At 39.8% G+C, this 26244-nt stretch overlaps 2 protein-coding genes across 3 annotated transcripts in view; one reads left to right on the plus strand and one right to left on the minus strand.

Moving 5' to 3' along the window:
* Positions 1-20330, plus strand: part of Slc71a1 (solute carrier family 71 member 1) — a 35214-nt gene extending 14884 nt beyond the window's left edge. The window contains exons 3-12 of one of the 2 annotated variants that reach the window (XM_085677784.2): positions 1919-1981; positions 2822-2949; positions 5646-5760; positions 7795-8013; positions 8358-8471; positions 9417-9488; positions 13830-13942; positions 15659-15756; positions 17414-17577; positions 19004-20330. In XM_085677784.2, the coding sequence (XP_085533910.1) occupies positions 1919-1981; positions 2822-2949; positions 5646-5760; positions 7795-8013; positions 8358-8471; positions 9417-9488; positions 13830-13942; positions 15659-15756; positions 17414-17577; positions 19004-19210 (1293 nt within the window). In that variant the 3' untranslated portion in view covers positions 19211-20330. The remainder of the gene's footprint in view (positions 1-1918; positions 1982-2821; positions 2950-5645; positions 5761-7794; positions 8014-8357; positions 8472-9416; positions 9489-13829; positions 13943-15658; positions 15757-17413; positions 17578-19003) is intronic. The other variant, XM_085677785.2, reaches the window with a different exon arrangement.
* A 181-nt stretch (positions 20331-20511) lies between these two features.
* Positions 20512-26244, minus strand: part of Sass6 (SAS-6 centriolar assembly protein) — a 36528-nt gene continuing 30795 nt past the window's right edge. Inside the window, exons 15-17 of the mRNA XM_048456981.3 lie at positions 24432-24526; positions 22825-22919; positions 20512-22730 (exon numbers count right to left, since the gene is read on the minus strand). Of these exons, the coding sequence (XP_048312938.1) occupies positions 22624-22730; positions 22825-22919; positions 24432-24526 (297 nt within the window). The 3' untranslated portion in view covers positions 20512-22623. The remainder of the gene's footprint in view (positions 22731-22824; positions 22920-24431; positions 24527-26244) is intronic.

Below are 26244 nucleotides of genomic sequence, written 5' to 3' on the forward strand. Positions count from 1 at the left end.
TGTAGTACATCAAGTGCATTCCTGGTGCTGGTGGAGGTATTAGGTCTACTGGAAGTGGATTTACAGATGCTGTGAGCCACCATGTGGGTCCTGGAAATCCATGTTCCCTGGAAGAGCAGCCTGTGAATGCACTTAACAATGGAGTCATCATTGTAGCCCACTAGAAGAGAACTTGGAAGCAGTTGGCTTACTTGTGCATGTTTACAACAAGCTTGGTCATTGTGCACTCAGGAGGCTTCAAAGATTGTTCATAGAAAAATTAAATGACCATGGAAGGAGAATGCAGGAGTTGAAAATGTTTATAGTCCATATTGTTTGGCAGATTTATCTACACATAAAGGCACATAACAGTTGCCTTTGCCTTTTGTGCATAAAATATTGATGTTTCACATGGTAACTTTGAATACACAGGCTATATTCATCTTCAAATAATTGGTTTTTGTTTATAATAAACTATCATTTGTTTAAAGTTAGAATGGTTCTCTCAGTAATGTGCTTAGAGTTATAAGTGTGCTAATTTGGTACATTTTGATTGAGATGCTTTTCCTTTTAAAAAATACAACTGATTTACTTAACTGTATCATTAGTTCTTCACACAAGCTGGGTAAGTACAGTTCTGATAACATGGTTTAAGGGCTGAAGTATAACATGTTGAAGACTATGCAGAATCCATGCTTCAGTCCTTGGGTCTGACACAAAGATAGTCTCAACTGGAGATAGGGCTCAGTGACCAAGAGCAGTTGCTCCTCATCCAGAGGACCCTAGTTTAATTCCCAGCACCTTTGTTAGGCATTTAAAACCTCCTGCAAATGCCAGTTCCAAGAGACCCAACATTCTTTTCTCGCCTCTGTAGGGTACCCCCAAGCATGTGACAAACACATACACATTAAAAAAAAATCCATTAAAAAAGAAAAAGATACCTCAAGTTAGCATTGCCTGCCTGCCTGCCTGCCTGCCTGCCTGCCTGCCTGCCTGCCTGCCTGCCTGCCTGCCTGCCTGCCTGCCTGCCTGCCTGCCTGCCTTCCTTCCTTCCTTCCTTCCTTCCTTCCTTCCTTCCTTCCATACTGGTGTAGGGCCTCATGCATGATTATCAAGAGCCCTACAACCTCCAGTTGTAACTTTGCTGTTTTGAAGTCAGATGATTATTATTATCCCCAACAAATGACAGAGAGCCAGTGCTGCTGACTTAGTAGATCCTGGAGTATCTTCCCTCCTACTCCCCTCCAAGTTCTAATGAAACATAAAGCCCCTTGGTTGGTATCTACTGATTCAAAATCTTGAATATTTAAAAGCAAACATACAGACATGATTTTTCTCATCAATGAGCTTCTTTAATTCACATTTGACTTGTTTTTCCTGATCTTTACTTATGTCCCTCTACCAGGTGTCAAACCCAGGACTTTGTCCATGCCAGGCAAGGGCTCTACAATGGAGCTGTACTCCAGTCTTATAAGTTACTCATTTGTATTTACAATGAGTATGTTTTCTGAGGTTTCTTGTTGTTGACCAGAAGAGGAACTAAAGGAAAGGGAAGATTTCTGGTTCTTGCAAGATGTCCGTAACTGTAACAGCGTTTCTTCCCCTTGTGACCATTCCCCGTTGTTTTTAGAGACAGGCAGCACTGTGAAACATTGGCTTCTGAGTCAAGTGAGAGCTCAGTCGCTCCATCTATAAGATTTCATAGCTCTATGCTAATCTGGAAATTCATGTGAAATAAAACTAGATTGTATTAGGAAAGGTTGCTAGAGCTGAGCAGTGGTAGGTAGATCTCTTAGTTAAGTGCCTAGTCTACAGAGTGTCTTCAGGACGACTACACAGAGAAACCTTTTCTTGAAAACCTGAGGAGGGGTTGTTTGAAAATATTAATGTAGAAATTTTACCAAGACTAAAATGTAACATGTGCTTTTTATTTTTTAAGGTATTGCATGAAACCTTCCCTAAGCATACATTTCTGATGAATGGCCTAATTCAAGGAGTAAAGGTATGATCAATTGTTTGTCTGTTTGCCCTTGTGCACATGGATATATATACATGCATAACTTTCATATATATAATTTTGTATACTGATTGCCAAATCCCTGAGTTAGTAGTTTTTATAACTATATAGTGTATAATTTGGGGTATTTATTCTTTTTACACTATCAGTTTTACATAAGGTTGACTTAGATATGGGCAGCTGTGTGTAATCATTTTATATTTTCTGTCTTATAATAGAATTCTTGTTCCAGAGGTTTCATTGCTCCTATAATAATACAAATTTAGGAACTGGAGAGATGGCTCAGTAGTTAAGAGCACTGACTACTCCATCAGTAGATCCTAAGTTCAATTCCCAGCAACCACATGGTGGCTCACAGCCATCTATAGTGCGATCTGATGCCCCTCTGGCATAAGGTTGTACATGCAGATAGAGCACTCATATACATTAAGTAAATAAATAAATCTTTAAACGAATACAAATTTAAACAATAAGGATAGCTATGAAAAAGAAAAAATTTACTCCCAAACCCTTCATCTATGCAGTCTTCTTACCAGTATAACAATATAGGTAACTAGCCTATGATAGTTTTCTGTTGCTAGTTTAGTTCCTGTAATTGGAAGTACATTAGCATTTCATATTTAATGCTCAGGCAGAAGCCAATAGATGATCTAGCCAACCTTTGGAAATTTTAAAACAATGTATAGGCAAGAAATAAGTTACTGTTGATTGAAAGTTTAATGATTTATTTATTCTAGAGGTAAAGTTTCTTTTTTTGTTATAGCAAAGTAGTTCATTTTTGGCTCATGTATATACAGCATTTTTTTTTTTAACTTGAACTTGTAGGGTTTGTTGTCATTCCTCAGTGCCCCACTTATTGGTGCTCTTTCTGATGTTTGGGGCCGGAAATCCTTCTTGCTGCTAACAGTGTTCTTCACATGTGCCCCCATTCCTCTAATGAAGATCAGCCCCTGGTATGTACATGCTCAGTTCTGTGTAGCAGTTAAGTAAATATTTCTGTTATTGCTTTCTTATCTTTCTTCCTGTTTTTTTGTTGTTTTTTTTTTTTTCCTTCTTCTTCCTCGAGACAGGGTTTCTCTCTAGCCCTAACTATTCTGGAACTAGCTCTTGTAGGCCAGGCTGGCCTCGAACTCACAGAGATCTGCCTGCCTTGCCTCCCGAGTGCTAGAATTAAAGTCACCACGGCCCAACTGTTAGTATTTTCTTAATGGTTTCTTTATTTTAACCAATTTACTTATCAGTATATATTTTAATTTTATTCCTTAGTGTATTTATTCTTTAATGCAGATGAGGCTCAAGGGAAAAAATAGTACCTAAGTAATGGTCAAGAGGATTTGGAATTAGATGCTACTATTGGAAGCATCTAGACCACCAGCAAACATGCTTTAGGATTTCATAGCCCAAATTTCTTTCTTTCTTTTTTCTTTTCTCTTTTTTTTCAAGACAGGGTTTCTCTGTAGCTTTGGAGCCTGTCCTGGAACTTGTCGACCAGGCTGGCCTCGAACTCACAGAGACCCGCCTGCCTCTGCCTCTCAAGGGCTGGGATTAAAGGTATGCCACCACTGCCCGGCTACAGAGCCCAAATTTCAAAACAGTATTTTAGAGACTGGAGAGAGGTGTTACCTTTCTGTTCTTAAGTAGGAATTTTGTAGTTTGTCACTGTTAATTAGGGATGGATTTTACTAGTAAAACTCAAAATGATTGCTCAAAAATCTGTTGCTCAAGACTTGTTTTTCTTTTCCTATCTAAAAGATTGTGGGGCTAATGGTCTAGAGCTTGAGTGTAAGTTACAGTGAACAGGACGTCGTCTTGCCAGTCTTCCGTCCTAAGCTGTCTTAGCAGTACTGAAACACCAGCTGTCGTGTCAGCCGTAGATGGCACTGTGGACAGTACGGCTATACTTCGGTTTTTAATTTATTTATTCATGTACTTTATGTATACACCAGAAGAAGGAATCTGATACCGTTACAGATGGTTGTGAGCCACCATGTCATTGCTGGGAATTGAACTCAGGACCTCTGGAAGAGCTGTCATGTGCTCTAAACCACTGAGCCATCTCTCCAGCCCCACTTTTTTGGTTTTTGATATGTTTTGTTTTGTTTTACAAACTGGACTTGACTTCTAAACCCTGCCCAGCCACAAAGAGTGCTGTGTTACATGCACCCCAGCCTTCAACACCATCTTCTTTTAAATCCAGCTTTTACTTACATTATGTATATCTTTGATCAGATTTCAGGCATATGTATGCTTCTGTTAGAAGAACATGTTAGCCTCTGTGATAAAAATTAGGGTTATAGCCAGGAAAGTGGCACACTTTTAGTCCCAGCACTTAGAAGTCGGGGACAGGTGGATCTCCTGATCTCTTTGGTCATCCTGGTCTACAGAGTAAGTCCCAGAACAGGCAGGGTTATACGGAGAAACCCTGTACTCTGTGTGTGTGTGGCGGGGAGTTATTTTTCACTTGAGAAAGAGGATAAGTTCATACACACAAAAGAACAGCAAATGCCCTGAACTAGCAGGGCAATAGTTGTGTGTCTGTACATTGATTCTTTTGTGCTCTTTCCTATTCCATGGTGTAGATGTATATTTCCAATGAGTATCTAGAATATTTAGGGGATTTGTAGAAGAGTCTTCTAATTAGTTAAGAACCAAGCTTTGAAAACCAAGCCTTTGATGAATACTAAAGATGCAAATGAAATCTTACCAAAGGAATCTAGGGAAGAGCTAAACAAGGATTTTGGAAAGGAGTGTGTTTGAAAACATTTAGTAGCAGTAATGTTCTGGTGGAATGATAACGTGAGAGTTTATAATGATTGAGATGACTTAAGAAAACTAAATGTCACCATTACAATAAGGCTTTTTTTTACTATTAGCTGACTAGTTTGAAGTCATTTTTAGTAAAATACAGCTTATCTTTCAAAGTGTGTGTGAGTGAGTGTACACTCACCCATCTGGATTCATGTGGAGGCCAGAGAGTATTAATTCTGGGCTGTTAGTGTTAATTATTTTTCCACTGTGATTTTTGAGGCAGAGCCTAAATCCAGAAAACATGCACTTTATGCTAGATTTGACTGGCTGTTGAGCTCTGGGATCTGCATGTCTCCATGCTCCAGAGCTGGGGTTATAGATGCTCACCTCTGCATCCGTTTTTACATGGGTGCTTGGGGGCCTGCACACAGTTCTTTTGCTTGTGCAGCAAGTTAGTTAACCCACTGAGCCTCTCCCCAACCCCTTGTTTATTCTTTGTAGTAACTCTTAATTTTATAGACACTACCATTCAGGTTTCTCAAGTTTAAAGAGTTTGTTAACAATTGAAGAGCCAAAAACAACCGAAGGGAAGCATACAGCTCTGTTTAGGCTCACTGTAAACATGTAGTGGCTTGTTTGTCGGTCTCTGTTGTCGGATTTTGTTTCTGTACGATACTTGGATAGAAAGTTGTAAAGAGTGAGATATCAGTTTTTAGCTTGTTGCTGTTCCTACACTTTCACAGTAACTGGCCTAGGATAATAGATGCGTTCATTCTTACATTGTCCTAGAAAGTTTTTGGCTGAAATGTGTCATTCTTGCTGTAACTAATAGACATGAAGGAACATTGTAAGTAATGGTGGTTGTTCTAATCATTTTTTCTTGGTTGCCTTTCATTCTTAGGTGGTACTTTGCAGTGATCTCTGTTTCTGGAGTTTTTGCAGTGACATTCTCTGTTGTATTTGCATATGTAGCAGATATAACTCAAGAACATGAACGAAGTATGGCTTATGGTCTGGTATGTATACGTTTTTTCTTCCAGCAATCTTTTGTGCCTGCTACAAAATACTTGTGTTAAGTGTCTCTTTCTGCAGGAAGTGCTAATTTGTAATTACTCGTTAGATTGTATTTAGAAGTCTTTTCAAAGTTGTTATGGTACATGCCTGTAACTCAGGATTAAGGAAGCTGACACATTAACTGATTGACCTTGGCTAATTAAACAAGATTACATGAAAGCCTAGAGCCATATAAGCTTTGACAGTTACTGTTTGGAATATCTATAAATGGTGTCAGAATTTAAATGATTGTATTCTTGTCAGATTTTTTTTGTATTGGAATTCTAAAAATAAGGACATATAATTGCTACTCATTTAATAACTCATTGAATTAATCTAAAGTATAATAGGCTAACATCTAGGTCAGGGTTCAGTAAACCATTTCTGAGGCTTTGTGAGGTATGTACATTCTCTATTCAATTGTGTTGTCTGTGTTAGTGTGTGTATGTCCGCAACTCTCTAAGAATGTAACAACCAGGCAAGTAAGAGAGCTTGCTACCGATTGGGTTAGACAAAAACTACTGCACAAGGCTAGCCAGAGCTTTTCATTCAAAATTTTCCAAGCCTGGTATGTTCATGTACTCCTTTAATCCCTGGACTTGGGAGGCAGAGGCAGAGGTGTCTGTGAGTTTGAGGCCCGACCGGTCTGCATAAAAATTTGCAGGCCAGACAGAGCTATATAGAAAGAGAGAGATCCTTTGAAAAGAAAAAGCCAAAAAAAAAAAAAAAATGCAGTCTGGTTGTTTCTTAGTTTGGGATAAGGTCAAGTAAAGAATTTCACGCCTTTAAAGGCGTGATCCAGCAAATGACACCGACATGGTGATAATGTGAATCTAGAGCCTTTAATTAAAGGCTGGTGGTGCAGCCTTTAATCCCAGCACTCGGGAGGCAGGGCAGGTGCATCTCTGTGAGTTCAAGGCCAGCCTGGTCTACAAGAGCTAGTTTCATTACACCTAGGGCTTGTCTCAAAACAGCAACAACAACAACAATCAACCAATCAATCAATCAATAAAAAGAAATAATATGAATCTAGAGAAAGGAGAAAAAGATCTTTGTAGTCCTTTCTCATTCTGCCAGAAAGAAATAGTCATAAGCTGGTAGAACTGACAGGGATAAAATACAAAGGAACCCTGAGTGGGCCTCTGTTCACTGCTTTGCAAGTGTGAGCTCATCTGATATGCACAGTGAAAGTGCCCTTTGCCCCACAGTAGTACTGGAGCTCTGCTCCTGCTGTGCTGGCTCCCTAAGGAGATAGCACTGCTGTCTGGTTTTAGAATAGTCCCATCCCAGGGAACACTCTCAGACCCACTTATCATCTGTCCTCACTCCGCCCTGAGCCCAGACAGCAGTCTGCACACTCCGTCTCTGTGCTTCTGCCTTCAGTAGACATTCCATACAAATTGCATAGTGTAAGACAGTCTTTATGTCTAGGATCTTTCCCTTAGAGACGTGTTAAGGTTTACCTGGTCCGTCCGTCCGTCCGTCCGTCCATCCATCCATCCATCCATGCTGCTGTACACTGTTCCTTTGTTTGGCATAAACCACATTTTGTTTGTTGAGAGGTGACAGTTTCTTGATGGGTGCTTGTGTATCATAATAAACATTTAATTATCCGTTTAATTTTGATGAGAGAGAACAGAACAGAATTGGATCTCCTTGTAGCAGTGGGTGATGTTAGGCTGTGCTGAGGATGAGTAGGACTGACAGGAGGGGCATGTGTAATGCTCTGGGCTCCTCGCTTCTCAGCTAAATGAGCCTTTAGTTTCTTGTTGGTTTGCAGGTCTGTTTTCCTATGACTTTGTCTGTGGATGTAAATGCAGAAAAGGCTCCAGAGTTTAAGAAAACATTTGGGAGGCTAGAACATCTTCTTTAGACAAGATCTTCCTGCAGGCTTGAACAGGAAGTGTGCAGCTGCAGCTGACTTATAAAGGAGGATGGTGAATGGGTTCTGTCAGGGGGGTTCCAGATGATCCCCCACTTTCTGTTTTTGATTGCAGGTTTCAGCAACGTTCGCTGCCAGCTTAGTCACCAGTCCTGCAATTGGAGCTTACCTTGGACGAGTGTATGGGGACAGCTTAGTGGTGGTCCTCGCTACAGCAATAGCTCTGCTAGACATCTGTTTTATCCTTGTGGCTGTGCCAGAGTCGTTGCCTGAGAAGATGCGGCCAGCATCTTGGGGAGCACCCATTTCCTGGGAACAGGCTGACCCCTTTGCAGTAAGTTTCTCCTTGGTAGTAGAATGAATACCTGATTCAGGGGGATATGAGTGCTTTCTTCTTTCTGATGCTTTCTTGGGAAAGCATCTTAAGGTTTATTTATATATTTATTACAATCAGGTTCTCAGTGTGTAGCCCTAATTGACCCATTACTTAAGATCATTCTGCATTATTCTCGTGAGTTCTGCAATTATAAACATGAGCCACCATACAAGGCTAAAGATTTATTTTTTGAAGATTTTGGGATTTTTTTTTTTTTAGACTGGTTTGGTGAGGATGAAGTAAAGACAAAACTAGTAGTGAGTTTTTGACTTAAGTGTACGTTGGTGTTTCTCCTATTCTAGTCTTTAAAAAAGGTGGGCCAGGATTCCATAGTGCTGCTGATCTGTATCACGGTGTTCCTCTCCTACCTACCGGAGGCAGGCCAGTACTCCAGCTTCTTCTTATACCTCAGACAGGTAAGGTCCTACCGTAGCGGACTTGTCATGTTTAGTGCTGTAAGGACAGCATTTCATTTTCAGGGAGCCGGACTCATCTGTGAAACGAATGCTTGTCCCAGTTTGCTTTCTTCTTGCCAAAAGCAACTTGGGGAGGAAAGTGTTTATTTGGCTTCTACTTCCATGCTACAGTCCATCATTGAAGGAAATCAGGGCAGGAACTGAAGCAGAGAGCATGCAGGAGTGCTGCTTGTTGGCTTATTCCTTAAGTTCATGTTCAGCTCCCTTTCTCATACCTCCCAGGGTCTCCTTGCCCCACAGTGGCACCACCTGTAGTGTACTGGACTCTCCCATCAGGCATTAATCAAGACAATGTTGCATAGACACCAATCTGATGGAGACATTTTCTCAATTACGGTTTTCTCTTCCTGGATGAATCTAGTTTATGTCAAATTGACAAAACAATCAAAAACACAAAATAACCCTTCCCCCCCCCCCCAAAAAAAACCCTACCAATACAATATTATAAAAAGTAGCCAACAAGAATTTTTTTTTCCTTTTTTGTTTTGTTTTACTTTGTTTTTGAAATGGGATTTTTCTGTGTAGTGGCCAACAAGAATTTAACCTCCTGTTCATAGTACCTGTTTCTGCTCCCTGTCTTTGCTACTGGGGGTGGAACCTACAGACTCATGTTGCAGTTATTTGTAAAGTGATTTTGGGTGCTTGGTAGCTAAGTATAGCTAAATAAACGGGATTTGTTAAGGAGAAGAATGTATTTTACATATGAAAAGCCATTTTTCCGAAGAATCCTTTGTCCTTTATGTATAATAAGTAAATTAAAATTAGAATTAAAAGTCATCGATTAAGCATGTTTCTAGTCATTTAATATTAATGTACAAATAGTAACACTAACATGTTTGCTATGCTCCTTTTTCATTCATTTTGCTTGTTTTGGAATCCTTCTAGATAATGAAATTTTCCCCAGAAAGTGTTGCAGCCTTTATAGCAGTCCTTGGCATCCTGTCCATTATTGCACAGGTGAGTTCCTGTTAGTTGGAGTGACTGCATAGAGGGGAGCCCATCCTCATGCAGTGATGGAATGTTAGGGAATGAACCTTTTTGTTTTGGAGATGGGGTCTTTCTATGTCACCCTGACTCTTCTGGGGGTCACTATGTAGACCAGACTGGGCTCTAACTCACAGAGATCTTTCTGCTTCTGCCTCCCAAGTGCTGTTCTCTGAACTATAGGTTCATATGTGATGTATAACTGTGAAATCATTCATCAACAAATAATCACTGGATGTCTATGTACAACAGCCTAGAACAGTGGAGTCGGTCCCTGCTGTTTAGTTTACATTCTAGGGGATGACACATTAAACATTAGTTATGATTAAAAACTTCCAAGAAAGGGAAGAAGTGGTAGAGAAACTTGGAAAGGTTTTATTTTATTAGTAACGGGAATTTAGGGAGTGCTTGATGTACAAGGTGGCATTTGGCCAAGGATATGCAGACTATAAATTCAAGAAGAGAATTTTAAGTGGTTGAATGATGGGAATAGTGCCCCAAGGGTGAGAGTACTTGTGTTTGAGTAAGAAAGTAGAGGTCTGGTTTGGGTAGGAAAGGAGGCTGGCAAGTAAATCCCAGGGGCTCCAGGAAGCTCTTGGTAAGCTCGCAGGTAAACAGTGATTGTTGGTGTGGAGGGTCTTTTAGTCTTGTGTGAGAGATTCTCATAGCAGCGAGTCAGCCTTGGTTGTTGTACACAGGAAGTGATCTCAGGAAGGGAGGAGACCTGTGTTTCTGGATTCTGTTTCTGACTTGAATGACTCCTCACAGCTTTAAGAAAGCACATTCACCTTTTGTTCCCACTTGCAAGGCTATAAACAGGCCCACAGTGCACAAGATGTTTTGTTGCTGAGTGGGGAGAACCCAGGGTCTCTTTTTGTACCCTTTCCTGGATTAGGATTTATTGGTCCCTCCTGGCTTCTAAACTGAGAAACACGAATTCTGTAATCAACAATACTAGTTGGCTGCATACAGTGAAGGACTGTAAGGTGCTGCTTTATAAGCAGCTTCCTTAGCCTCACATTCCAGAGAGTGCATGCCTCTGCACACAGCTGGCCATTCAGCCCCCTGCCAACTGTATGGTGCCAGCCTCCTGTGTTCTTACCTTTGGCTGCAGGAACCTCATCAAGGTGAATGGTTTTTAGCAGTGCTTTCCCTCTGGGGTGCATGATGAGAGTTCATGTTCTTCCCTGTGAACCTCTAGAGCATGGTTCTCAACATGTGTGTAGGGGGGTCACATATCAGATATCCTGCATATCAGATATTTACATTACGATCTATAACAGGAGCAAAAGTACAGTTACAAAGTAGCAAGGAGAATAATTTTATAGTTAGGGTAACCATAACCACAACATAAGGTCACAACGCTCGGAAGACTGAGAACCACTGATCTAGAGCCTTAAGAGGAAGCAGGACTTTTGAGATGGAAGTGCTGTGTTTGGGGATAGTCTTCAGCACACTTTTCCAATTCTTTTTTTTTTAAATATTTATTTATTTATTATGTATACAATATTCTGCGTGTATTCCTTCAGGTCAGAAGAGGGACCAGACCTCATTACAGATGGTTGTGAGCCACCATGTGGTTGCCGGGAATTGAACTCAGGACCTTTGGAAGAGCAGGCAATGCCCTTAACCGCTGAGCCAACTCTCCAGCCCCCCCCCTTTTTTTTTTAATATTTTTTAGGGTTTATTTAACTTTTATTTTATGTGCATTGGTGTGAAGGTGTCAGATCCCCTGCAACTAGATCTTCAGACAGTTCTGAGCTGCCATGTGGGTGCTGGGAATTGAACCCGTGTCCTCTGAAGAGCAGTCAGTGCTCTTAACCACTGAGCTATCTCTCCAGCCCCTCCAATTCTTTAAACTTTGCATTCTTCACAAGAATTAGATGCCACGGTGTATGCAAAGGGGCGCAGTAAAGTACTGAAATAGCTGCTCCATTAGGGGGACAGTTTTTATTGAAGGTAAGAAAGAGGGCAGCCAAAGGCATCTGGAAGAGTCTAGAGCAGAGAGAAAAAGAAGCAGAGTGGACATGACCAGGGTGAGGGAAGTGGGAATAGCAAGAGACAACCAGAGAGGGAATAGAAAGTAGTGGTTGTAAGGAGGGTGAGTAGTTGGAGGTGGGGAGGGAAGGGCCAGAAAACTAGCTAGTGTGGACTGCGGGAGCCTGGAGGCCAGCATGAGCTGTGATATGCAGCCACAGGCACATGTCAGTGATATTGAACCATAGGTTTCTTCTGCCAGAGGCAAGGGAAATGACTCCTTTTGGAAGATAGAAGTTTCACAAGTTTCTGAGGAATGCTGGCATTTATCTGATTACCAGAAATCTTTTTATAATTCAACTTGAATTGAGCCAAGACTGTTATTCCTGAACATATGAACTGCCTAAGACCTAACAGTCTTGAGTATACTCAAAAGTTTTCTTTTGATTAACTGAATTCTGTCTCTCGTACATTGTGTATAAGTAGAACAGAAATTCTTGCTTCTAGTTGTTTGAATGTGTAAGCTGACGGTGATACTGTCACCATGTCCACACATAAACAGTAGGAAGTGCAGTATGTATTGCTTTAAAAGGAAATAACATAACAAAATCTTATTAGAGGAAATAAAATTTGAAATTTTCATACACTTGTTAGATTGAAAAGTACTAGCTTTACCCAGATTTTTTTTAGTGAGTTGAACTTCTGGCAGACTGCTGCTCAGGAAATTTTATGGATTGGCTAGCAAAGAGTCTAATCCCGCAGGGTGGGCAGACCCAGGGCCTCCATCTTGGATGCTCTTCACTTTTACCAGACTTAAAGAAAGTGGAGTCCTCAGATCCTCCAAGAACTTGGTATGGTGGTAGTGGGTTATTATCTAAAAGTTCTTCTAGGAACCTTTTCTGAGGCAAGGACTCATTTTAACTCTTGCCAGCCTAGAACTCAACTCCAGCCTAGACTGCCCTCAAACATAGTTCAGTTCTCTTCCTGACTCAGGCTCAGATTACAGCCTGAGTCACCACACCTAGACATACTGACATTTGTTACCACACCTCAGAAAATGTTAAGTCATTCCAACTTAGACTCTGTAATTATTTGTGTGGGGAAGTAATGAGTGATTATTGGTACCACTTCTACAGACTTATTATTTTGTGTAGTGTGTTCAACTTTAGTTAGAATATCAAAATTGTTTTTGACTCCCCAATCCATGCTGAATTTCATTTAGATTTGAAATAGAGGTATGTCTATCTACTCACAAAACCATTTATTAAATGTTTCCTATGTGCCAGGGACCGCTCTCAGCACTTTGTGTAAATGCCTTATTTCATCCAGTGTTGAATTCTGAAATTGCTCCTATTAGCTCCACTTGGCAAGAGAAAACCGAAGTAGACTTATCCAGGGTCTCAAAGATCATAGTCCAGCCTGTTTTTCAAGTCTGTGCTCTTAAAACTTGCTCAAATCATACTTACTAAACTATACATTTCATAGAATCTTCATGGTTTCAGCAGCAGGTTTTAGATGAAATTGTGGGTCATCACTGGGCTATTGGATTGCAATCTATTTTAGTTACTTTTGTATTTTTGTGATAACACACCATGACCAAGGCAATTTATAGAAAAAAGAGTTTAATCTGGGGTTCACAGTTCCAGAGGACTATCATGGCATGGAATACGGCAGCCAGTAGGCAGGCATGATGGTGGAGCAGTAGAAAGAGCTGACATCTGGTCCACATGCAGGAGGCAGAGTGTGGTTGTAGACTTTTGAAATCCCAAAGCCCACCCCCAGTAACATTACCTTCTCCAACAAGGTCATACCCAATACTTCACAAACAGTTCCACCAACTGGGGACCAAGTATTGAAAACAGATGATCGGATGGGGCCATTCTCATTCAAACCACTTGGCCTTGAGGCTTCATTCATGCTGTCGCGTATTGGGCATTTCCATCAGGAGCCTAGAGTTCTTTGTCAGCATTGGTCCTCATTGCAAGTATACTAAGGGGTTAGAAAGCTGGACTCGAGTATTGTAGCTCTAATTCTGAATGTGTTAGCCTGTAGCACTGAGCTCTGAGCTAGCTAGGGCAATTACTGCTGAAAACAGCCACACTCGTGTAAAGGATACTTCATCAGAGTGAAAGAAACCACCTTTTTTTTTCTGTATAAAAACTCTGTGATATGCCCCAGCGAGATGGCTCAGTGGGTAATGATGTGCGCCACTAAGCCTGAGTACCTGTGTTCAATCCCTGAGACCCTTACATTGAAGGAGAGAAGCAATTCCTGTAAATAAATAAATGCAAAAACAAACTAAACTTTGTGGTAATCATATGTGTGTTTTTCTTCTAGACTATAGTCTTGAGTTTACTCATGAGGTCAATTGGAAATAAAAACACCATCTTATTGGGTCTGGGATTTCAAATATTGCAGCTGGCATGGTACGGATTTGGCTCAGAACCTTGGTAGGTATAAATATTGTAATGTTCATTTTCTCAATTTTTTTATATTCTTTGAAAAGTTCCTTTATTTGCATAATGTATTTTGAGCACCTTAGGCCTTTACTACCTGCCTCTCAATCGTCTTCCAGCCTATAGTGGCATTTCACTTGTATTTTAATAAGTAAAACTTGCCTGGAGATCAGGAAGGTAAAACAGCCACACTAGCCAGCCTTAGACCAGCCAGCAATGGCACACACCTTTAATCCCAGTAGCCACACTATTTCCCATAGTAACTGGGCAGTGCATGACTTTAATCCCAGTGATTCACGCCTCTAATCCCAACCCTAGAGAGGATTTTAAGATGGGAGCAGACAGCTCTCAGTCAGAGTCTCATTCTGAGATTCCTTGGAAACAGGATCACCATTTTGGACTGAGGTCCAGGTAAGAACCAGTGACTGGCTGCTTTGCTTTTCTGATCTTCAGGTTGAACCCCAATTTCTCCCTCTTGAGTTTTTATTAATTGTGCTTCACTAACTGCATAGACACTTGTTTGTGGTGTGTGTGAATTTAGCCCACAATGTAGTTAGTACTATCCACACATGCATGGCATGGTGTAGGGCATGGGAAGCCTACCCATAACCACACCCCATCAAAAGATGTTTTTGTGTGCTTTTGGTTTTTGAGACACGTTTCCCTTTTTTTTTTCTCTTTTTTTTTCCTTCTTTCTTTTTAAGCTAAGGCTGCCTAAGCGTAGGTGTGTACCTGTAGGTGTGCACAACTTTGCCAGCTCCGCCCTTTTCTTCCTTCCCAGCTAAGCCATTGACTTCAGCGTGTTTCTTGTGCTACAGAGCATGCATAGTACAGTTTCCCACATACATTTATATATTCTAGACTGGATAAGTAGTGGCAGTGGCAGGTTGTTGTTTTTTTTACATGAGATTATTAAACTATTGAATCTGTAAGGGCTCATTTAATCAGTTTGTTTTTTGTTTTTTGTTTTTTTTTTTAAGTAGGAAGCAGCACAGAATTCTGTGGCAACAAAGACAGCCTTCTATCTCTTTTGTCATTCTAGTTAGGGGGAAAGTTTTGTAGTGTTTCCCACTGGCAGGTTGAGAGTGAGCATACTCCACTTCATTCCATTCTGGCTTCCCCACCAGACTCAGCTTTTCTTGCAGACTGGTTTCCTGCAGGCTGATGTTGGTCGGATTGGGCTGCCTACCACTTTGGGCTTGGGTATTATTAGTAAACACTAAGAATGTGTTTAGTGGGTGATGTATTTTCCAGTCCAGTCATTACAGAGGACCCACAAATGTGAAGTATTTCTTTCAAACAAGAAGCCAGGAACTTCCAGCTTACTACTCCTTATACTTTAGAGATTATATCAAGTCAGTGATCTTTAAACCGAAACATAAATCCATGGGAACTTTGGATGGTTGCTGGCTTCAACATTTAAATACACTTGATGTTTCTTATTAATTTTATGTATAATCTTCAAATAGCCTTTCAGCTTCCCACAGAATGTTCCAATTTTACAACAAAATACCACATCATCTTTGTGAACAAGTAGTTACTGTTTCCAGAGTACACAATGCTATGACTTGCCCAGAGCCAATTAGAGGAACAGAGAAAGCACACTTCTCTTTTCTGTACCACAACCACTGCACAGTCAGGATGACTTGGTTTGATTTGACAGGTAAAATGGAAGCAGTATTAATTTTTGTTTTGCCGCTTTGATTACAGGATGATGTGGGCTGCTGGGGCAGTCGCAGCCATGTCTAGCATTACCTTTCCAGCTGTTAGTGCCCTTGTTTCACGAACTGCTGATGCTGATCAACAGGGTGAGTTGGTAGGCACTCAAAGTAGTCGTCTAACTTTGCTGTCTGCGGTAAAGCAGCTTCTGAGGTCCTAATTTCCAGTGGCTGTTGTCCCTTGTCTTTCCAGTACTGAAGGTTTGGCTGAGTGGCGTTTGCGTCATTATGACAAAATACCCAACAGAAACAGCTTGAAAGGTTTATATTGACTCTAGAGTTTTGTTTTTTCATGATCCGTTTATTTTGGTTTTTTTCAAGACAGGGTTCCTTCGCTTTGGAGCCTGTCCTGGAACTAGCTCTTGTAGACCAGGCTGACCTAAAACTCCACCTGCCTCTACCTCCCGAGTTGCATCGCCACCACCCAGCATGATCTATTTATTTTTAATATGCATTGGTGTTTTGCCTACATGTATGTCTCTGTGATGTAGTTGGGATACCCCGGAACTAGAGTTATAGACTGTTGTAAGCTGCATGTGGGTGCTGGGAATTAAACCCTGGAATAGCAGTCAGTGCTTTTAGCCTCTGAGCCATCTCTCCAGCTCTGGTTATAGAGTTTTTAAAGAGTTCAGTCCATGGTTGCTTAGTCTCATTGTTTGTGGGCCCAGAGGGAAAATTATGTCAGCAGGAGAATAGAAGCTACCCACAAAGAGTAGACAGGAAGAAGCCAGGGACAAGATACATTTCCAAGAATTCACCCCAGCATTCTGGTTCGAGGGCCTCCCCAAATAGAGGAGTACCAATTCAGTAACAACAACACACAGTAACAACAACACATGAGCCTGTGAGGGATGGTGCGTGTTCATGTCCTGATTTACTAATGAAGTTTCACTGCCATTTTGATATTGTGATAGGTACCTTAGGCTGTAAACTGAAACTGCACTTTTGTTTCTTGGCCACCCAGACCCAAATAATCACACAGAAACTATATTAACTACAATATTTGGCCAATGGCTTAGGTGTATACCTAGCTAGCTCATACATCTTAAATTTAACCCATTTTTGTTCATATCTGCATTGCCACGAGGCTGTAGGTGGTACATGGTGCCTCAACTCCATGTGCTCTCTCTCTCTGCAGATTTCCTGCCTGGGTTTACTCTGCTGAGCTATTGGCCCAAATAGCTTTATTCACCAACCAATAAAAGCAATACGTATGCAGGATGTCATTAGGGTTTGTTTAAGCCTTTAAAACTCTGTAGCTTCAGTTATCAAGACATCAGTAAACATAGAAAGGTTTTGCGGTAGGAACATTGTTGGCATGCTCACAGGAATGGTCCTGTTCTGGCTGTAAGAGAAAAGAGGGTAGAAGAGTGACAGTGGTTACTTAGTAAAATGGTCACTTAGGAGGGAAAGGCAAGATGAAACTAAAGAAATTGAAACGAAACTCAGTAGTATATATTTGACTGAGTAGCAGACTGTGTGGGGTGGTTTTTAATGTGCTTAATGAGTTCCTGGGTGATTTATAGCCAAAATCCTAGTGCTTTTGCTACCCAGAGTTCACCCTGTTAGGTCTGGGCTTGCACTTACACAGGGCGGTGACTACTGATGGCTTCTCGGTAGCTTTTAATGCTGTTAGAGCTAGTTTTAATACTGTTAGAGCTAGTTGCTAGTATCTGTTAATAATCTCAATTTAGATTGATTTCACATTTGTAGGATAATGTGCTAAATGATTTCTTTAAACATGTAGGTGTTGTTCAAGGAATGATAACAGGAATCCGAGGATTGTGCAATGGTCTGGGGCCAGCCCTTTATGGATTCATTTTCTACATATTCCATGTGGAACTTAAAGAACTGCCAATCACAGGTTCAGACCTGGGGACAAACACAAGCCCTCAGCACCACTTTGAACAGGTAATTCTTAACTTGCATGTTAAAATGTTCTATTTATTTGGCTGGACTAAAGGATTATTTTGAAAACAAGCTTTAAGCCGGGCGGTAGCAGCTTACACCTTTAATGCCAGCACTCGGGAGGCAGAGGCAGAGGCAGGCGGATCTCTGTGAGTTCCTGGCCAGCCTGGTCTACAAGAGCTAGTTCCAGGACAGCCAGGACTACAACACAGAGAAACCCTGTCTCGAAACCCCCACCCCCACCCCAAAAAAGCAAGCTTTAATATAAAACTGTTTCTGGTTTTTTGACAGAGCCTCACTGTAATTCCAGCCTGGCTGGAATGCATTGTGTGGCCCATGCTGATCCTTCTGCCTCAGCCTTCTGAATACTGACTGAGATTATGACATGAGCCATGATGCCCATTCTAGAGTTCTTAATTTACTTTGAGGTCAAGTGAAACCCAAATGGATTGGCTGTATAGCCCTGCTTATAGAGTGCTTGCCTAGCATGAACAGGTCCTAGATTCAGCCAGACGTTGTTAAAACAAAAAGAATCTTTAAAGTCTAAGACTTCTCTTGAGTATCTATTTGCAAAATTGTCTGTGCATACTTTTTCCTGTAAGACTGAAAACCATATAAAATCCTACTTTGTCATTGTGTGTGATGGCATGGTAGCCATTTCTCCACTGCATACTACTGCTTTCTTCTGACTCCATAGTGTCACAGTTGTCACCCATCTCTAGACGCAGTCGGCTATGCATGTTTGTTGCTGTGCTTGCTTTATTTCCCGCCTTATAACTGAAATTATATGCCAAGCCACATGAACCACTGAGCCAATACAAACAGCTCTTCGGTTACCTTGATTTAGCAAGAGTTTCCTGCAGCCAAGCCTATTTCCAAAGTTTAAAAAAAAATGTGGGTCATGTACAAGAAAAATTGACAGTGCAGGGTTTTATGTCAGACTGAAAGTGATTTGGAGTTAAAATAAAAATTTGTTTACCCGTTTTTTGTGGTTAGCAATCTTGTGTTTTTGAAACAAAAAGGTATTGATTCTACAGGTGTTAATACGTGAAGCTTTGCTTGACTCCAAGGTTCCCGTCTTCCTCTTGGGACTAGCAGATTGATAAAGGTGCACGAACCTGTTTGCAGGTTCTGGGCCAGAGTAATGCACAGTTGTCCAAGTTCCCTCTGCCAGTTTTCTGTGCACGACTTTCCAGAAGCATTTTATAACTGTTGCTTTAATGAAGTCAGTAATTTTAGAGAAAAGTCTGAGCACCGGGTGGTGGTTGCACACGCCTTTAATACCACAGGAGGATCTCTGAGTTGGAGGCCACCAGGACAGCCAGAGAAACACTGTCTTAAACAAAAAACCCGAGGAAAGAGTTGCTAAGCAAATCTTGGGGAAGGGGGAATATCTGTACAAGAACCCTAACTATTGTTTCTTCCTCAGAATTCCATCATCCCTGGTCCCCCCTTCCTCTTTGGAGCCTGTTCGGTACTGCTGGCTCTGCTCGTTGCCTTGTTTATTCCGGAACATACTAATTTAAGTTTAAGGTCCAGCAGTTGGAGAAAGCACTGTGGTGGTCACAGCCATCCTCACAGTACACAAGCGCCAGGAGAGGCCAAAGAACCTTTACTCCAGGACACAAACGTGTGATGACTGAAATCAGGAAGACTTTTTATCGGCACCAAGGTCTTAGCTTTCACCCATAGTTCTGGATGTACATTCCATTTCCATCTACAATGTACTTTTAAGATTGTCTTAAGAAATATCTGCATGAACTCCGTGGGAACTAAAGAAAGAACCGGAAGTTTTCCAAAGATGTTACAATTTCTTTCTAAAAGAAACCTTTTGTTTATTAGCACCAATCTCTTGCCACTAAACTGTTTTATTATACATCTTTAATTAAAAGCTATATATGTAACTCTGCTGTTAGCACGTCTCTGCTACCATTTCCTTAAGGTGTTGAGCTTTTACCGTGCTGACTCAGTGACACAGTAGGTAGTATGATTGTGGACCTGTTCGCTTTAACATTGTAAAAGCCTGAGTCAGATTTTAATATTGTAAAATCTTGGGTCAAATAATTCAAAGCCTTAATGCAGATGCACTAGAATAAAGAAATGGTAAAGAATTATTTGCATTTTAAACAACAAAACTTGTGAAAATTGTAGAAAACCAGAATCATGTTCCAAACCTGTTTGCCATAGTTTTATTTAAAACATTATTCACTACTGTTTTGAAGTATGAAAATATCAGCCACTTAGAATTGAAATTGGGGTGGTCAGAGAGCCTATACATCTATGTTCTGCTTCTTATACCACTATTCTTTTGATGTTTGCATAATCATAAGGACCTCAACACTTGAATACATAATCTAAAAATTATATAGTAAAGCTGGTAGCCTTGAAAATGTCAATGTGATATCTATATGTAGATAAATATATATAGTGGCCTTTCAGGACTGTCACAGTAACACTTTATTTACAGAGCTAATGTTTGTCCTAAATTTTCAGGACCCTAGAAGAGAGCTTTATACAATTACTGATGTGAATTTCTCTAAAGTGTATATTTTTGTGTCCAGTTATATTATTTAAAAAAGTGTTACTTTGTAAAAATTGTACATAAAGTATTGTATAGTTTACACTGTTTTCATCTTGTGTGTGGTTACTGCCTAATGCTTTTTAAACTTGGAGCATTCACTATGATTAAGGTCTCAATATGTAAATATTCTGTTAATAAAATTAAATATTTTAATGATTTTTTTCTTTTTAAAAAAGTCTTGATCTGTGAGTCCCTGTAAGGCCTGTTTGGGCTTTTATTTGTTACCATAAGTATGTTTACAGAAACAAATCTTACCTTAACTTACCTCCTGTGTAGTTCATTTGTTTGCCCTCATCTCATCAAAAAACCCCTGAAGGCAAAAATGCAATGTTTGCAAATCAACTGGAAATACTTGATTTCATAAGCACAGGCAATACAAGCCAGTCTTTAATTTTCTACACATGCTTCTGGCATACAGAACTCTGAAGTTTGTATACTTTATTAACAAAGGTCACAGTTCTTAGAAACATCATTAACAGCAACATTTTCATTATTAACACATGTGCACCACAAAACAATCTGAAACAATAGTTGAAGAGGTAGAGCAAAGAATTAGCGCAGTCTATGTGCATGTACACTTAGCCGCTGTGAAAATGTGCTGTCCTATCTTGGAAATGGGTGTTTATAAATAGTAAAGGTGGGGATCTTTTTTAAAAAGCTACGTGTCATAGATCCCTTCCAAAACCTGCCAACCCCTTATGTATATTACACAGTATTTACAACAGTCCTGCATTGCCAAGAGATTTCTTTCCAGAATTAAGTGCTTTCAAGTAACAATATTCTTAGTCATCACTGGATTTTTAATTACACCCCTTATTGGAGATAGCTGGCAGTTGCCAGCATCTTGAAAGTGAGATTAAAAATCCCTGTCTTCCTGTGGTCCTAGTAAAGTTGACACGTCACTACCTTGAAGTGTCTTCAGCTGTGTAAAGTACTTGGGAAAAAAAATACTTTTTAATGTTTATGAATGTTTTGCCTGCATACCACGTGCATGCCTAATGCACTCAAGAGACCAGAGGGGGAAACAGGTCTTTTGGATCTCTGGTTACAGACAGTTGTGAGCTTCCATGTGGGCAATGGGAATAGAACTCTCAGTCCTGGAAGAGCAGCCATCAACCACTGACTATCACATGATTGTTACCATTTTACAAATAAGATTTGGGGTCTTAGTAGGATTTTAATGTCCTTTGAGTAGTTGTCAGTAAGAACACAATGGGAACCTTAAGGTTAAAGATTTGTGTTTTGTATGTCCGTTCATACATGGGTATTTATTTGCACATGAGTGCATTATGTGCCAAGGAAAGGACCTCTGCAAGAGCAATACAAAGTCTTAACTACTGAACCATGCTGTTGCTTTTTGGGGTTTTTTTGTTTGTTTGTTTTGCTTTTTTGCAAACTACTTCATTTCCAAGGAATAGTTCTTAGGAGATTTAGTAGTGAGAAAGAAAATTGTAAATTTCAGTAGTTAATTTTCTTTCTTTTATCAGCAATGCAAATTTTGGTTTTATAAAAATACTATGAATATTCATGATGCCATTACACTGAAGGAATTTTGTGCTCTAAACTCAGCCCAGATGACTGACTAAAGCAATTTAGCCATGTGAATACAATGTCCAAATTATTTTTACATAAAAATACATAAAATTACTTCACAGATGAAATGTTTCAGGGAAAAGAATTTACTCACTATGAATACTTCATTCATTTCAGCGATTTAAAGTGCTTAAGAGTGTCACTGGGTAGGGACATCAACCACAACCAGGAGTGCTTGGCTAACACAAAATGGGCTCCACTGTTTTGGTTTGATTTGGTTTTTTTTTTCCTGGTTGTTTGTGTTTCTTTTTGAGGGAGAAAGTACATGAAATTGGGTGCACAGGGAGGTATAGACCATCTGGGAAGAGATGGAAGAGGAAAGAATAAATCCAAATATATTATATGAGCCAGGCATGGTGGTACACCTTTTGTCCCAGCATCTGGGAGAGGCAGATGGATCTATGAGTTCAAGGCCAGCTTGGTCAGTGCCAGCGAGTTCCAGGCTACAGAGAAAAACCCTGTCTCAAAACAAACAAACAAACAAAAACCAAAAACAACAAACTTGAATTTTGGTGTAAAGATCAATAGTCACAGATGGAAGCTATTTCTCCCAATTCTCAGGTGGCAAATTAAGAATTGTTATACTAATAAACGTGATAGCATGAATCACAGCTTTCTTCCGCTATTCCCTTGTAGGGCACATTTTTCTTTAGGCTGTTTCTTACTCAGACCAAGTGGTAAGAATCTGATAAAATTCAGTGATATTTTTAGAAACATTCTGTTTACAGAATAAAAAATACCATTTATCAGAATCTTTGACAATCTCCTAAGTTTGTAAATGGCAGCAGTATTACAAAGGATTCAGGTGATCTAATAGAAACAAGAAAAATTGGTTTTGTTGTCTAAACTGTCAGTAAGAAATGAAAGGTGTTGGATTAACTATTTGGTAATTGCCCAGGAAAATATGCTGAAGATGAAGAGGGAAGAATTGTGGGTTTGGAAGATGTCTGTAATGCTCCCAGTATGCCATCTTTCTGATGATCTGCAAAAGAGGACAAAACACACAACATATTACTAATTCAGTCTTAGACACATTTAGTTAAATTGTACCGTGCCCAGCACAGACATCTCCTCACCTGAAGTAGTAAACAGATTCTGGCTGAGTCCACGTAAAGGAATGCTAGCTTCTCTTTTCTTCAAGTATTTGGATTCCAGTCCTAAATTTTCACTACTTTAAAAAAAAAAAAAGGTAATCTTTAAGTCATTTCAATGTTCATTTTCTATGTGTATGTGTTGAATATTCCTAGTCGAAAAATTCAGTATGCTCAAATACCATAGCACAAGATTTTTTGATCACCCACATGATGCCACAAGTTGTCAACCCCAACATCTGTTGACCATTTGATGGATGGCTCAGTTGAAACAGGTGCACCAAAAACAAAACAATATATACCTGTGAGCTGTGTATAGGAGAAACATCAATCTTTTCTTTCAGGCTTAGGTCACATCCTAAGATAACTAAGTATGTATTCCAGATATTCCAAAATTCTAATGCTTCAAAAGCCTGAAGTACCACTAGTCTCAAATGTTTTAATAAAGGACACAGCCTGTGTATTCTTGTTTTTTAAAGCCAATAAAAAACATATCTATAGGGCTGGAGACATGGCTCAGAGGTTAAGAGCACTGACTGTTCTTCCAGAGGTCATGAGTTCAATTCCCAGCAACCACATGGTGGCTCACAACCACCTGTAATGAGATCTGGTGCCCTCTTCTGGCCTAGCAGGCATACATGGAGGCTGAACACTGTGTACATAATAAATAAATGGTTTTTTTTAAAAAAAAAAATCTATATATAATGCATTCCTTCTAAAAAAGGATTAAACTTTAAATTCTACTAAGAACTGGGATGAGGGGACTATTTGAGGAGTGAAAATTTTATGGGTACCATAAGATTTTATATAATGGCAAACACAGAGGAAGGAGATGAGAAAATACAGGAGAAACCAGCTTTATATGCTGAGAACGTTATCTTGAGTTTATTGTAGTCAATAAAATATACTATTAGAGTCGGGAGGTAGTGGTGCAGGCTCAGCATTTGGGAGGCAGAGATAGGTGAATCTGTGTGAGTTTGAGGCCAGCCTGGTCTACTAGAGCTAGTTCCAGGACAGGTACCAAGGCTACACAGAGAAACCCTGTCTTGGAAAAACAAAACAAAACAAATACTATTAGAACAAAAAAAAAGCATGTAAGTGACACATGACAGAAGAAAAAGGCATAACTGATTTGAAAATATCATTACTCTAAAAAGTCTGCATGTATATTTATTTTTCTGTGTATGGGTGTTTTGCCTATCTGTGCACATGTATGCAGTGCCCTTGGAAACCAGAAGAAGGCTTCAGGTCTCCCTTGGAGTTACAGAGGGTTGTGAGCAGCCATGTAGGTGTGGGAATCAAACCCAGGTCCTCGGAAGAGCACCAGTGAACCATCTCTGTAGCCCTTTTTCTGAGACCAGAAGCGTCTGGGCTTTTGCACTAGAGATCTGGCCATCTCTGCCACTTGAGTGGTGGAATTAAAGGCATGTTCCACTATGCTTAGCTGTAAAAAGGATTTCTGTGTACATACCCAAATATTTACAAGAGCAGTCTTTATTTATAAGAAAATCTAAGAGGAAATCCTATAATTTAAAACCATATACAGGAGAAGTCACTTTTTCATAGCTAAGAGTAACTCCCTGAGTACTTACTTTTCTTTCTCAGTTGAACAAGGCCTGCTAACAGTTGTTCCTGGCTGCGTATCTAGTGATGTGCTTGGTTTTGTAAGCTGCAAGTTAAACTGAACCTGTGGGGAGAACATAGCTCACATAGCTCATGAACTCAGAACTGAGGCAGTTCCATGCTGAACCAAGTGGTTAGTTTTAGTTCTTGATAAGTCTAGATAATAAAAATAAAGGTTTTGTCTATATTTTACAGCACAAGCACATTCTTTTGATACATAAAAAGAACCTGACTTTTCCTCACAAAAAAAACCTCACACAACACATGAGATGAAGAACACAAGTGATTCTCTTAACGGGTACTTTGACATGAACACTGATGCATTCAGGTCAATTACAGGACTGAAACTATCCAAGGTTTGGTTGGCCTGGTAGCACATGCCAATATCCCATGAGCTGGAGGGATCAAGAGTTTGAAGAAAGCTTGGGCTACATAGCAAGGTTCTGTCTTGAAAATAAGGGGGAAAAAAAGAAAGAAAAAGAAAACAACACAACAACAGCTTTACCTTTTGTATTCTGAAAATCATGCCTTCTAAATGGCTATCAAAGACTGCTATACTAATTTAAAAATTCTAAGCAAGGTATTTGAATTTAAAATTTGTAAAATAACCAAAAATAAGAATGACCAAATAATACTACCACACAACAAACAATACCAAGGAATAAAACTTAAAGAAACAAAACTACTATGAAATTTGAAAGCACTGAAGAAAAAAATTAAAACATTAAGTATTGAACAATTTAATATAACTAAGATATCTATTCTACTCAAATTCATTGGCAAACTCAATGAACTTTCCATCAAAATCCCAAAGACATTCTTCCAGGAATTAGAAAAAAATTCTAAAATATGTAAACACAAAGGCCCAAAAAAGAATGCAATCTTGAGCAAAGAGCAAAGCTGGAGGCATCATTATACTTGATTCCAAGGCACACTACAGAATCACAGTAACCAAAACACCACTGTACTGGCACAAAAGGAGACACACATACCAATGAAACAGAAGGCAGAACCCAGAGATAAACCCATGAAGCTAGGGGGCTGGAGAGATGGCTCAGTGGTTAAGAGTACTGACTGTTCTTCCAGAGGACCCGGGTTCATTTCCCAGCTCTCACATGGCAGTTCACAACTGTCTGAAGATCCAGTTGCAGGGGATCTGACACCTTCACATCAATGCACATAAAATAAAGTTAAATAAACCATAAAAAAATTTTTAAAAAAAACAAGCAATCAGCAAAGAAACAGTCTTCAGAATGGGAGAGAACAACATATATCCACAGAACTCCTGCCCAGAATACACACACCAAAAATTCAACAAAACAAGGAATCTAAAATATATGAATGATCTAAATAGATACCAAAGAAATAAAAATAGTCAATATGGAAAAACTGCCTAATGATTTTAGCTATCAGGGAAATAGAAAAGAGAATTACAGTGAGGTAACTTCCTGCCCCAGATAGAATGGCAATTATCAAAATAAAAACAGGCAAATTCTGAGGAAGATTTGGCAAAAAGGAATTCATACCCTGTTGCTGATAGTTACTATAAAGATCAATACAGATGTTCTTCAAAACACCACACATGAATTTACTAGGAATTTATTTCACTCTTGGGTGTACACCCAAAGGAATAAAAGCCAGAATACAAAAGAGATAAATGGAAACCAATGTTCACCACATCACAGCCCACTACAGCTAAAACAGATTCAGCCTAAGTGCCCACTAAAATGTAAGAAAATATGGTGTGTATGATCACACGCACACACACTGGAGTATCAAATC

This window comes from Myodes glareolus, chromosome 17 (assembly GCF_982192425.1).
Source record: "Myodes glareolus chromosome 17, mMyoGla1.1, whole genome shotgun sequence".
Classification (NCBI taxonomy): Eukaryota; Metazoa; Chordata; class Mammalia; order Rodentia; family Cricetidae; genus Myodes; species Myodes glareolus.